Source organism: Petaurus breviceps, unplaced genomic scaffold, assembly GCF_028583685.1.
Source record: "Petaurus breviceps papuanus isolate PSGF00001 unplaced genomic scaffold, PetGlider_PUasm1.0 176, whole genome shotgun sequence".
Classification (NCBI taxonomy): domain Eukaryota; kingdom Metazoa; phylum Chordata; class Mammalia; order Diprotodontia; family Petauridae; genus Petaurus; species Petaurus breviceps.
The window spans coordinates 12749826-12763995 of NW_027185771.1; the positions used below are offsets into that span (position 1 = coordinate 12749826).

Genomic DNA, 14170 nt, shown 5'->3' on the forward strand with positions numbered 1-14170 from the left:
CTGTTAGTAGTTTCTAATGCTTTTGAGAATTCTTTTTTCATGTCTTTTGACTATTTTTCATTGGAGTATAGACTTTAGTCTAATCACTAGTTAACTATAGAGATATTTCATGCAAAGGGTTTTTTTGCCCAACTAACAGCTTCCTTTGTCCTCCTTACATAATAAGTCTTTTATTTTTCTTAATCAGATTTCCTTTATAGAACCTGATAAGCATCTTGGGAAAAGGAGATTAAAGAAACCTCTAAGTAAAGTCTTCCTTTCTTATTAGGAGGACATCTAGGTGGGTTCACTGGATAGAGTGCTGGACCTGTAGTGAGGGAGATAAATTTTACCTCAGACACCTACTAGTTGTGTGACACTGGGCAAGTCACTTTATCTTTGTCCCAGTTTGTACACATGTAAAATGGGGATGATATTAATAGCACCTGCCTTCCTGGGTTGTGAGAATAAAATGAGATAATATATATAAAAGCTCGTTGCAAACCTTAAAGTGCTATTATAAATATTAGCTATTGTTAATATTAATATTAAGCTTCTTATTTACATATATAACCTTTTGTTATTTATGTTTTATGGCAAATTATAAATGGGGGAAAAATCTATCACTAAATTTGTTTTGTCTTTCATGCGGAGACTTTAGAGTATTTTCAAAGCCTTTTGGTAGAATTGAAACATCCTCTTAGATAAAATAACTTGTTCTCCTTTAGCAGGATGAAAGGGAGTCAGATTGTTTTTTCTCCTAAGTGACAAGTACATTAACAAAACCCAGATCCTACAGTTAATTCCCTGGCTGGTACTCTAATCTTGTCTGTGCTGCCATTGAAGAGATTTAATTTTACCCCTTCCCTGAAGTGGAGGGAAATACTATTTGGCAAAAGGCTAAATTATTTAGACCACTAGTGTTTCTATAAAATCCCCTCCATGCCCTTTGAATGGCAAGTTGTATAAGAGGCATATATTAATATTGGTCAGTCATATAAGATTGTTCTTTCCCATGAACAGCTAAAATGGATACATGTTATCTTCAGAAAGTTGATATTTAAAACATTTTTAGGTAGGAATGCTCATACTTGATCTCTCCAAAGTTCATCTTGTCTAGTGTTTCGTTGCCAACAGAACCCTCGAGGCATAAGCATTTTTGCTTTTAGAAAATATGAAAAAATATTTCTAAGCAATGGTGGTATAACATCTTTTCCCGTCCATATTAGTCATTCTTTGAAGTGATGTTTTTAATATTGAACTAGAATATTAATGGTATTAGCTTGTCTTAATTCACCAAAGCTTTAAATGATTACTGTATGCAAGGTAGTATACTAAGTGGTAAAGAATATAAAATTAAATAAAACAAGGAGTTTTATTTATAGTTTATAGGGGCAACAATGAAGAGACCTAGACAACTGTAATACAAAATTATAAATATATAGATTAATGGCACAGAATGACAAGGAAGAGATTGGTGAGGGGTGTGTGTGGGGGGGGGTTGGCAGAGACAATGATCAAGGTAACAGCAAAATGGGGCCTTGGAGTGGAAGCAAGAATAGGGCAAGAGAACATGTCTGACTTGGGAGCAGCATGATCAGAAGTATGGGGGAGGGGGGACTCGGCAAACAAATTCATTTCAGAATTTGGTAGGAATATTGCTTCTTCACTTGGTGAAATAGACATGTTCTATAAAGTTGTTAAAAGATGCTTATCTCTGAAATGTATTTTCTCATTGACTTGTACTTTAATTTCTTAGATATAGTATAGTCTCTGTGAAAAAAATGTTGGCCCCAATCAGGAAGTTCTGTTTGTGGATTGATAGATTTGCTGGTATACCTAGCATAGTATTGCACGGAAGTACTATTTGTTGAATTCAAAAGACTTGGCTATGGGGCAGCTAGATGGCGCAGTAGATAGAGCACTGGCCCTGGACGCAGGAGGACCTGAGTTCAAATGCAGCCCCAGACACAACACTTACTAGCCGTGTGATCTTGGGCAAGTCACTTAACCCCAACTGCTCTGCCCTTCCTCCCCTCCAAAATTAAAAAAAGAAAGAAAGCAAAAAGGCATGGCTAGGTTTTGGACCCAGTCCAGTTCTCCTGATTCTAAATCCACTGCGGGGTGGGGGGGGGGGAGTTGTTGCTGTATCTAGCAATTGCAATATGTAGTTGGGACATCTCCCTTGGTATTATCTATCACAACTGAAAGGGATAGATTGTTTCTCCCTTTCACGTGTTCCCTCCCCATTGTCATTCCAAACCAAACTTAATGGGTTGGAATTAACTATTAACTGTGGAGACCTCTGTTGCTATTATTTCATGTATGTATTACTAAAGAGGTACAAAATAGGAAAAAAAAAACTTTGGCTCCAACTGAAGGTAGGAATGAAGAGAAAATATTAGCAAAAGTATAGATAAACTCTTTTCTTAAGGAATTATGTGGACTGAGTAACGTGGTTCCTTTCTGGGTCTTGAAAAATAGGATATAACTTTTTAAAAATTACATCTTTAATTTTTCTTTTTTTTGTCTTGACCTGTAAATTCATCAATGTTAAATAATTCTGTAGCATGGGAACGTCTTCCATTATACAGATCTAGCAGATGTGGTTCATCTATAATTTATAATCTTAATTGAGATCCAAAGAGACAAAATAACTTGACCTCAGGTCCCATAGCTAGTATGTTTCAGAGGCAGGACCCAAACCCAGGTTGTCTTAAGAGGGCCAGCCTTCTGTCTACTAGTCCATAGTGTTTTCCATAAGTGGTATCAGAACTAAAGAATAGAGATGGGATTTTATTACTTTAGGCTACTCCCTTGTTAAGAAACCTTCTCTACTAGTTCTTTGTGATTTTTATGGGCCAGCCTAGCTCAGAGTAACAGTAAATGGTAAATGTTAATTTTTTGGCCAGCAACCATGAGGGTTTTCCCCTCCCAGTTTGATTTATTTTTTAAATTTTATTTTCATTAAAGGGCCATCCCTTTTCTCACTTCTATTCCTGACTATTCACTGAATGGGCGTTATCTCACTCAGATTGAGAGCCTGAAAAGGCCTTAGCCTAAAGGATCAGGATCTCCCATTGCATCTTAGGCCATCTCTAGTCATCCTGATCTATATCTGACCGCTGGACCCAGATGGCTGCAGAGGAGAAATTGAGATTGGTGACCTTGTGTAGCCCTCCCTCACTTGAATCAAAGTCAACTACAAATCATGTCTTTGTTTCCCTGATGTCACGGTCCTCTTTGAGAACAAAGGACACATAACAAGGGTTGTGAGGTTGTGAGAAATTAAGTGCTTTTTGCCAGTTTGTGAGAGACATGCTTGAAGGCTCAACCTCAAGTCTTTCTGGCTCCAATGCCAGCTCTATCCACTGTGCCATTCTACATCTCACGTCAAGATGAAAAGGGCCGATTATAAGAAAAATAATGTACCTAGTAAGAGTTGAAGAGAATGGAGAGTCTAGCTCTATGTCAGAATTAATGAATGTAGAGAAGAGGAACCGTTTGCTACAGTACACAAGAGTGGCTTCCAGGCCCAGTTCTGACACTCTTTGTTTTGTGGTCTAAGGCAACTCACTTAGCCCTTTTGAGGCATTGTTTCCTTGTCTGTAAAATGGACAGTGATACTTGTACTTATTGTTTCAGAATATGGTTTTAACCAAAACCCTTATAGAATTTAAAAGCTGAGACTTCCTTTTTTTGTCTTTGTATATTAGTGCCTTTTGTAGTTTCTAGGATGTAGTAGAAACTTAATAAATGTGTAAAGTAACTTGATTTATCACCAATGCCAGATTGCTAAGGTTAATACAATGGAACATCATAGAAGTCATATCATCATAGATTAAGACAGGGTGGGGATGTTAGAGACCATCTAGTCCAACCTCTTCAGTTGACAGATGAAAAACTTAGGTACAGGGAGGTTGAAAGACTTGGCCCAAAGTTATCCAAAGGCCAGGTTTACCTTCCTGAGCCTCTGTTTCTTCTTTAGTTAGGTGAAGGATTGGACTAGAGAACTTCTAAAGCTGCCCTTCAGAAATGTCTTCCTAAATTCACATAGACTCCAGAGCCAGCAGGACTTTGCTCTCCAAAGCTAGCATTCTCTTCACTAACACCATGGATAATTTGGAGTCCTTGATTTTGGGGATTAAAAAAAAAATTCTTAGAATTACAGGAAAAAGGAACTGTATGTGGCTAAATTAAAGTTATTATAATGTGACATGGCATCTGAGAAGATGCTGTTGTAGGCTTAATGGAGTAATAGTGTCTAGAAAAGGGAGGAGGGTTGGGCGTGGCAGCAAAAGTCTCACTGTACCCGGTCCTGGTCCTAGCACCTCTGAGGTACCATGTCAAAACCATTGGAATTCAGAGGAGAAGTAATTAAGAGATATTTTTGGTTCTTCAGTATTTATGTTTTCAGACCTCAATTACATTTTGAAATGACCATGGAAAAAATTCATTTTATATTCTATCATATGCCCATAGGGGGCATATGTTCTAGCACAATGGACAGCTCTGTTGTTTAATGGTTTTTATGTTGTCTTTACATGTACATAAACATTACCTTTCTCCTGTCTTCAGGGTAAGCCCAGGGAATCATGCAGTCATCAGGGCACAGGTTCCGTGACGTGGAGCATCATCCCCTTCTTGGTGAAAATGAGAATTATGATTCTTCATCCTCATCCTCATCTGAAGCTGACACGGCAGACAGGATTTGGTTCATCCGGGATGGTTGTGGTATGGTCTGCGCTGTCATGACATGGCTTCTAGTTGTCTATGCAGACTTTGTTGTGACTTTTGTCATGTTGCTGCCTTCCAAAGACTTTTGGTACTCTATGATCAACGGTGTTGTTTTTAACTGCTTGGCAGTTCTAGCCTTGTCATCTCATCTGAGAACTATGCTAACCGACCCTGTGAGTATATTATTGTTCCTATTGATATTTTCTTTTGTGCTAAATTTAGTATGCAGTAATCATTGCATGGCATTTAAATTGTATTAAATTGGAAAAGAGAACTGTCCCTTAAAGCTGAGAGTCCTTATAGTTTAGTGGGAATAGCACTAGCCTGGAGTTAGGAGGCTGGGCACACTTGCTGAGTGAGTTTGGGCAAGTTACTTTACTTTACAAAATCAGATTTGGACTAGGTAATCTCTATAAGGTTCCTCTTGTATGGAAAGTTCTGATTGTATAAATTGGGTGGAGGCGGAGTTGCAGTGTTGTGTTGATGTGTGCAGCCTTGGACCTCTTCTGTTCCCTCTTCTTTTGGCTGTGATTTTTGTCCTTGTGCTTTGGAATTCCTTGGAGTATAACAGTACTGTAAGGGGAGAGGGAGGGAGAAAATAAGCATTATTAAGTGTGTTATGTACCAGGCACCATGCTAAGGGCTTTACAGATGTTGCAAGGATCTCATTTGGTCAAATGAAATCCTCACAACAATCCTGCAACTGTTCTTTAAAAAAAAATTTTTTTTTTTCACATTTTTTGCAGTTGAGGAAACTGAGACAAACAGAGGTTACAAGACTTGCTCAGGGTCACAGAGATAGTATGTGTCTGAGTCTGGATCCGAACTGAGATCTTCCTTACTCCAGGCCCAATGCTCTATCCACTGTATCACTGTAGAATCATCCTTTCTAAAATGCCCACTTGTGTGCTCTTTATATGGTACTAAGAGGAGAGATGGGCTAAAATTATAACTTAGTTCTTCATATTTTTCTTTTTGTTGTATCATCAAATAGCATTTATCTTTTAGCATCCTTCTCTACTCAGACTTAGAGGTTCATTCTAGGCCATTCTTCACAAGTCTCCAAATCATAAAAGATCGGAGATCTTCAGGAGAAGTGAACCTTTCTCCAGTGGATTTAAACATTTTTCTTTATTTGTTAGAGGAGTGTTCAATAGAATGGATTTCATTTGTGGCGTGAGTTCTGCTGTAACCTTGTTCTAACCTTCTTCAACTGCTACCAAATCTCCCAAACCTGAAGTTATTATGCTGCCCGTGGTTTTGGTAGCAGGAATTTGAGAATATTTAGTCCCTAACATTTTGAGTAAGGGACAAAGAGTAAGGTAAGTTTGAGTCAGTGATGCAGTAGTGTATTAGACACACTGTTATCTAAAGGTCACCAGGAACCTCAGCCATTTAGAACCTGGTTAACAATCCAGAAGTGAGTGGAAAGGGTCACTAAGCTTCTGAAACAGTCCATGTACTCTTGCCTCTGGTTTTCTCTATAGTAAGAAGCCCTTGGAATCTGTTGGTATTATTTTAAATGTAACCTTATTAATGAACATGATTGAGCATCCCTCATGTGCCTAGGTATTTGTGTTAGTCAATGGGATATGCAGAGAGATAAAAGACAGGCCCTTGCTCTTAGGACCTAATATTTTATTTGGTTAGATAGTATGTATGCCTCAGTACAGGTTAGTAAATAAATCGTAGAGCTGTCTGAGGTACATCGAGGTTAAGTGATCTGACTAGTTTGTAAAGCTGGCTACTATTGAAGGTGAGACTTAAAGCCCTGCTCTGCTTTGCTTGGAGCCCAGCACTCTTTCCTGAGTTATTCTCTATGCATTAGAAGGTGAGTACTATTACAGGTAGCTCCTGCTCAGTGCCACAGGAGTACTGCACCCAAGTGAGACGTTTCAACTCATTCAGAACCAGGAGTTAGAGTCTGGTCATAGGAAAATTGTTTTGCTTCTTAGAGCCTTAATTTCCCCATCTGGAGAATAGGGACAATAATACTAACTTAGAAGGGTTGTTGTGAGGAAAGTGCTTTTGTAAACCTTTAAAATAATATATAAATGTATGTTGCCTTTAGTTATAACTAGCTTGGTTTCCTGGTTTCCCATCCTAGAGCAGATCAGAAGTAATCAATTGATAGGAAAATTTAAAACAAAACAAAAATAAAAAACTGGGGCGGCCAGGTAGCACAGCGTGTAAGAGCACTGGCTCCAGTGTCGGGATGACCTGGGATCGAATCCGGGTTCTGATACTTAGCACCCACCCAGAAACACCTGGCCATGTAACCTTGAGCAAGTTACTTAACCCCAATTGCTTAGGGGCGTCCAGGTGGCTCAGCGAGTAAGAGCACTGGCTCCAGAGTCAGGATGACCTGGGATCGAATCCGGGCTCTGATACTTAGCACCACACCCAGAAATAACTGGCCGTGTAACCTTGAGCAAGTTACTTAGCCCCGATTGCTTTAAAAAAAAAATAAAAAACCCCAGTCCAGGGATTATTCCATATAGTGAATAGTCATTAAACATTAAGCACCTCTTTGTGCCAAGCACTATGCTCAGCACTAAGGATACAAACACGAAACAAAGAAAGATAGTCCTTTTCCTCAAGGAGCTTAAGCCTGCTGGGGTTAGACAGCACCCAGGAGGCCACAAAGCAGGGAAGGTGCCTGCTGGGAGCGTGGTGGAGAAGCATTGCGGCAGTGGTGCAGAGCAAGAGGATATGTCTGAGCTGAGCCCCTCCTTCATTGGGGAGCAGGAGAATGTGGCTCCACCCTTCAGTCAGAGGGGCAAAGGGTGGGGACAAGGGGGAGTCCCAAGGCTGATGGCCCAGAACAGCCCTGCACGTCTGAGTGGCCCCTGGGACCTCCCTGGATTATGGTACCTTATCAGGTAACCAGCATCATAATGGCAATCTCTAGTGTTTATAAGCTATGTTAAAGTTTACAGAGTACTATAAAGTACTTCATTTAATCCTCACAACAACCCTAGAAGTTAGGTGCTATTATTATTCCCATTTTACAGCAACGGAAACTAAGGCTGAGAGTACAGAAGTGAGTTTCCAGGGGGCGCAGAGCTAGTATGTATCAAAGGTAGAATACAGACTCAGATATTCTGGACTCAGACCAGTGCGCTTTACACTGCCCCAGGCTGTCCCTCACTATGATGATGACCCTGCATGATGAAGAGAAGTGCAACATGTTTACTAGACTCTTGAAGAAGGCAGAAAAGAATCCATTTGTATTGAGTCAGAATGCCTGGGTACTCAATGTTGCATCTGACACATGACTGTTTGACCATATACAAGTCGCTTGGTCATTGGGGTATGCAAGGAGATAAAAGGCATAGGCCCTGCCCATCCTCGAGCCTCATTTTCCCTGACTGTAGGACAGATATTCAAGCCTCCATAATGGGAGGGTTTTTATGAGGGGCTCACATAAGATCACATACATAAAAGGGCTAGGTTAATGTCAGTAGCTACTGTCTAAAAGATTTAGTCTTTGCTACTTACGCCGGAGTCAGCGAGATTTTCCTGAAGATTTTGGGGGGAGTTATTTCTGAACCTGTTAGGTAGGGCATGTTTCTGTCTCTGGGACATGATACGTGAAGTTAGACTTGTAAGCACCTGATAGGGTTATCATTTGAATAGACTGTTTGAAGTGGTTCTGCTTGTTTAGAAAATTTATCCCATCTCATTTGTATCTTTGAGGACCCAAAACATCACAAAAGGTCAGCAAAAAACTAAGCCACACTTCTCTGAGTGGCTAGAGCCGTGCTGTGGCAGGGCTGTGTCTTTGAGCCTTTCATTCCTAGCACTTAGCATTCTGCCTGAGACAAAAATAAAGAAATAAATAAAACTGAATCCTTGAAGGAATTGGGGAAAAATTATTTTCTAGCACTTTAATACTTGAAGCCCAAGATTATTGTTTGTTTCCATGTCATCTGGCCATTAAGCTTAGTTACTCCCCTGGAGATGGTTTTAGTTAAGGATGTGTTTAGTAAGGAGGCAGCTAGGTGACTCAGTGAATAGAGTGCTGGGCCTGGAATCAGGAATATCAAAGTTCAGATTTGATCTCAGACACTTTCTAGCTGTGTGACCCTGGGCAAGTCACTTAACCTCTGTCTTAATCCACTGAAAAAGAAATGGCAAACCACTTCAGTATCTTTGCCAAGAAAACCCCATGGACAGTATTGGCATGCTGTGACCATGGGGTCACGAAGAGTTAGACACAACTGAGTAAACAACAATGCCTTTGGTAAACATATATAAACAGATTTGTAATTTTTAGTACATATGGCTGTCAATTTCAGAAATATTCTTTTTTTTTTCTATACTAAACTGCATTCTAGTTGCAAAAATGAAGGTGTTTGGTGACACTTGGAAATCTTGGTCTATTCAATCCCAATTATAAAACTTGGAATTCAGATCACTTTCTCATGTGGTTATATGCAAAATGATTAGAAGTTATAAAATAACTTATCTTCAGTTGATACAAATATCTAGTAAGCACTGTCTCTGTGCTAGGTGCTAGCAAAGAGCTAGATTGGTTTAGAAGAAATTTAGATTTGCAAAATCAAAGGGTTAACCCCAACTCTTTTGGTCAGCTACAGTGAGAAGTGTGACGTTGGTCAAAACATTTAACTTCTCTGTGTTTTATCTTCTTCACCTACAAAATAAGAGGATTTGACTGGATACTGATCTCTGAGATTTCTTGGTCTGCATCTATGGTCCTCTGATCATACCTTGTCAAAAGGTTTGAAATTGACCTGAATATGTTTTGGAAATATATACGTTCCCATTAAATTTAAGATCCTGACTGTTTACACATTCTCTTCCTGCCTGTTAATCATCCTTTACAACTTTCCTATCACTGTCCCTAACATCACCATGTTCTTGGTATACAAGATTTATGAATCCTTCCAATTGTTCCCCTTTGAAGTATCTGAAATTTACCCTTTCCTTTTCATTTCCAAAGCTACCACTTTAATCTATACCTTCATCATCTGGAGTTTGCACTGTAACAGGGTTTTTAGACATCATTCAATGAAGTCATTTATTTGACAGATATTTGCAAAGAGCCTTCTCTATGTGACGTGTTCTTTGGGATACATACATAGTCAGAGTTCCTGGCCTTAGGGAGTATACAATCTTATTGATTCTCACTAATTGGATCTCCTTAACTCTTTGAGGTCCCTCCTGGAAAATCAACCTCAAATAGTTTTTTAATCATTTCATACCATTCCCTTGCTTAAAGAAATAAATGTTTTAGTCCTTTAGTGTATCTGTAATTTAATCAGCATAGGTAGATTTTTCTCTCCATCATTGTGGATTACAGATCATTCATGCCATCTGACCATGTATGATTTTTGTCCATGTTCACACTAATAAATTCTCTTTGGAAGACTCACCCAATATGCTAAGTGTTTTCCCTGAATTCTTTTTACAGTTTGATAGTACCAGTATAGCATTTGGGCTCTTAAGCTGATTCCTTTCTTGGATACAAGATGCCCTCAAATTATGGTTGCTTTATTCTTGAACTGGTCCTGATGACTGCCTCTTGTATTCCACCCCACTCAGTTTAGGATTCTGACCTTTTCTACTTGTGCCTCTTATTAATGCTCCCTTCTGATCCCAGATCCAGCACTCTTTCAACTGTATCACACTAAAAGAGTTTTTTTTTTGTTTGTTTTAAATTTTGGGTGGGAGGGGTTTCTTTTTTTTGAGACATTTTTCTTCTCTTAGGGATTTTTAGGTATATTCTGTTTGTTTGTTGAGGGCACAGAAGAACCTTCTTGCTTCTGGTCTTATCAGTCCAACATTGATCAGTTTCTTGAGATAAAATTTGTGTTATTAGTAAAAAAAAAAAAAAAGAAAAAGAAGAATGACAATCATTTAAAGTACTTGAAAGAAGCAGGGATAAGCAAAGATATTGTAGAAACAAGCAAGGTGTCTGGCATACAGCAAAAAAAGATTTGGGTAACTAGAACAAAAGGAAGTTGATCTGGGAACATTTGAATGTTCTTCAAGGTAGATTGAGCTAGACATGTATATAGATTTTAGAATGTAAGCTAAAATAAGGTAAATGTTCACAACTGTTCTCATTTGTACTTGGTACTAAACTGTATATGAACAGTACTTACAAGTTTATTTTTCATTCAAATGGGCTGGGGAGTTGGGAGGAGTTTATTATTTCTAATTTTAATCTGCTGTTAAGTTGGAATACTTTAAAGTTAGATGATAACCTGGCCTGTAGTACAGGTTTGGTTAAGTCTAGAAAACAATTGAGATTCTTTATTTGGCTTGTGAATGGTTTGAGATCAGGTAAATGTCATGGGCCTTCTTCACAGAGAGCTTTGACTGGTGTCCTTTTGTGGAAGTGGCAGAGGCTGTGTTCCTATAGAACACCTGTTCAGAAGCGATCACGCCCTCGAGGACACGTTTCTGATGGTTCTTCTCTGACTTCTCACCTGTAGGGGGCGGTGCCCAAAGGCAATGCTACTAAAGAGTACATGGAGAGTCTGCAGCTAAAGCCTGGTGAGGTGATCTACAAGTGTCCCAAATGTTGCTGTGTCAAGCCCGAGCGTGCACACCACTGCAGGTAGAAGCTCATGGGGGCTTGTGGGGTGTTTAACAGCAGCCTGGCACTGAGCTGTCCTTCTCCCTCTTAAACACTGGGAACTCAAACTCCGGTGAGGCTGCCATAGCACTCTCTAGAAGAGACTGTTTCTTTGAGAAAGACCTAGAATGCCACCACTCAAAGGCAGTGCCATTTAGATTTTTAGGATTTTATTCAAGAATTTATTAATTTACTAAAAAATAGTTCATAAATTTTAGTGTTGAAATTTCATAATATATCCATCAGATTTAACTAATAACTAAAGTGATATTAAAGTCATTTATATAGATCACACTGAACTTCTGTCCATGGAGTAAAGTAGTGATTCAGATCATCCCCATAGTTAGTTCTCTTTGGCTTTGCAGTGCCAAGTTATGATGCCGTCAGTGGGGGAGGCACCAGAGACCGTGAAAGGAGTTGGAGCAGACTTACACTTAACTGTATGTAGTTCTCCATGGCTAATATTAAGCTGCTTAAACTTCCTGAATATAGACCGCCTGGGCAGCAAGGGAGATGGTGAGCAGGGTGGTCAGCTAGAATGCTGGATTTGTATCAAAGAGACCTGAGTTCCAATTCTGCTTTACTGGCTGTGTGCCCTGAAGCAAGTCATTTTACCTTTGAGCTTCATTTTCTTTTTCAGTGAAATGTGGTTAATGAAACTAACTCTGAGCTACTTTAAAGGACTGTTGTAAAGAAAGTGCTTTATTGGCCATAAAAGAGAAATGAGCTTTTAGGAACCCTTGAGATGATAATGCCTAGACTTTGGGCAAGTCACTTTTGCTCCCTGGGTCTCAGTTTCTTCATTTGTAAAAGGAAGAGGTTGAATTAGATGATTCCCAACACCTCTGATATGGACACTTTATCATTATTATTATATGCTGAATGCTCTTAGGAAAGTTGGTCATCCTTGCACAGCTAACTAATATGACCATATCCAGTCTTATCACTTAACTAAACAGCTCTCTAAAGTTACCAGTGGTGTCTCACGGCCAGATCTAGTGGCATCTTCTTAATTTTCATCCTTCTGACTTATGGAGGATGTTACACTGTCGACCACCCTCTTCTCCCAGATACTTTTTCCTCTCAGGCTTTTTTATCACTATTCTTTCTTGGTTCCCTCTTTTCAATCTCCTTTATTGGATGATTGTTGAAGTCTGATGACGGGATTTTAACTCTTCTCCCAGGTCTTGTGTGGATCCCCTTCTCTTTCTGCACTCTTGATTGATAGCACCAGATATCATGGGTTCGGTTATCCTTCTGTATGTAGATGTATCTCACATTGGTTATTTAGCCTTCCCCTCTCTCTTCTCCCCTGTGCCACATTCCCATGCTGCCAACTCTATGTCATACATTACAAATCCAAAATGCTTCCCACTCTTAGTCCTTTCTAACTCTGCTGTTTCTTTCTAGAGCACCACAACTCTTCCCATTTGCCAAGTTCTCCACCTTGGTGTCACGCACTCCTCTCGCTCTCTCAGTCCTGTATCAGATCACTTCTGCTGCTACATATCTTACATCTATCCCCTTCTGCCCACTAGCAGGACCACCACTCTGGTTCAGCTGCACAGCCCCTCTCCCCTGGAATATCATGGAGCCTTTGAATTGGCTTATCTTGCTTGCTTCTTTTCGTTCTCCAGTCCATCCTCCACCCAGCTGTCAAATAATAATTTTAACTCAGAGTTGGCTGTTACATTCCTCTTGCTCAGCTAGCTCTAGTGGCTCCTTGTTACTGCTTTGGTCAAGTACCAGATTTCTGTTGTGTGTTTTCACAGTCTGGCTCCAGTCTGCCTTTGCAGATTTAGGAAACATTCCTCCCTTTCACAGAGATTATATAAGTGAGTGTTCTCTTGGCTTTCTTGTTCCTTCCGCAGGATATTCCACTTATTGTCTCTGTTCTTTGCCTAGGCTGCTCCCTTCTGTACTCTCTTTTTACCTGCCTCTTAGAATACCCTGGCTCTAAGGCAGCTAGGTGGTACAGCATATAGGGAAACCAGTCCTGGAGTCAGGATAATCTGAGTTAAAATCCAGCCTCATATTAGCTGTGTGACCCTGGATAAGTCTCTTAACCCCAAAAAGAATACCCTGGCTTCTTTCAAAGAATAGCTCAGGTATGCTTCCACACAGGGCCTTTCCCAATAGTCTCATCTGTTATTGCCCCTCAAATTAACCATTAGTCATTTGATTGTTAGAGCTATTAAAATGGGGCATTTTCTGCCAAAAACTTGTAAATGTGATTGGATGGTATGGCTTGTTATTTATTGTGTGGTTGGAGATACTTAGCCTTTATCATTCTTTGTATTTATAAGTTGCTTTTATCATGTTAATACACTTAAAACTGAGAGCCTGGAAAATGAATATTAGCCCAGTAATAATAATGCATCCTTATTTAGCATCTTAAGGTTTGCATAGTTGTTTTCTTCACAACTCACAACTCCACTAAAAAGTAAGCAGTGCTAGTGTATTAACATGCTTATTGTACAGTTATAGAAACCGAGGCTTCAAAGGAGTCATGGATTAGAACCACACCAGGTCCCCTGATTCCAGACCTACTGCTGTTGTCATTACACATTGCTAGATGGCTGTCTGAATTCTAGCTATAAATTTGGAAAATTGTGAAATTGTGGCAATATTTTATTTTTTAGCTGTGTTATCATTAAATTCTGAATAATGCAATTCCATTGCATCCTTGGCATTTTTTCATGTGTCTGCAGTACTTAGAAAATAGTCTACTACAAAAGTAATTTGTGTTCACTCAATATTTGTATAGACTTTTAAAACAGTGATTTCTAGCTTTTTCAACCACAGTGATCCTATTGTAATGCCAAAAATTTCAGACACCCCTGGTTA

At 39.4% G+C, this 14170-nt stretch overlaps 1 protein-coding gene and 1 pseudogene across 1 annotated transcript in view; one reads left to right on the top strand and one right to left on the bottom strand.

Annotated features, from left to right (window-relative positions):
• Positions 1-14170, bottom strand: part of LOC138159358 (centrosomal protein of 19 kDa pseudogene) — a 300984-nt pseudogene that overhangs the window by 157248 nt on the left and 129566 nt on the right.
• ZDHHC7 (zinc finger DHHC-type palmitoyltransferase 7) overlaps positions 1-14170 on the top strand; it is a 41023-nt gene that overhangs the window by 16318 nt on the left and 10535 nt on the right. Inside the window, exons 3-4 of the mRNA XM_069085630.1 lie at positions 4558-4889; positions 11181-11305. Coding sequence (XP_068941731.1) covers positions 4575-4889; positions 11181-11305 — 440 coding nt within the window. The 5' untranslated portion in view covers positions 4558-4574. The remainder of the gene's footprint in view (positions 1-4557; positions 4890-11180; positions 11306-14170) is intronic.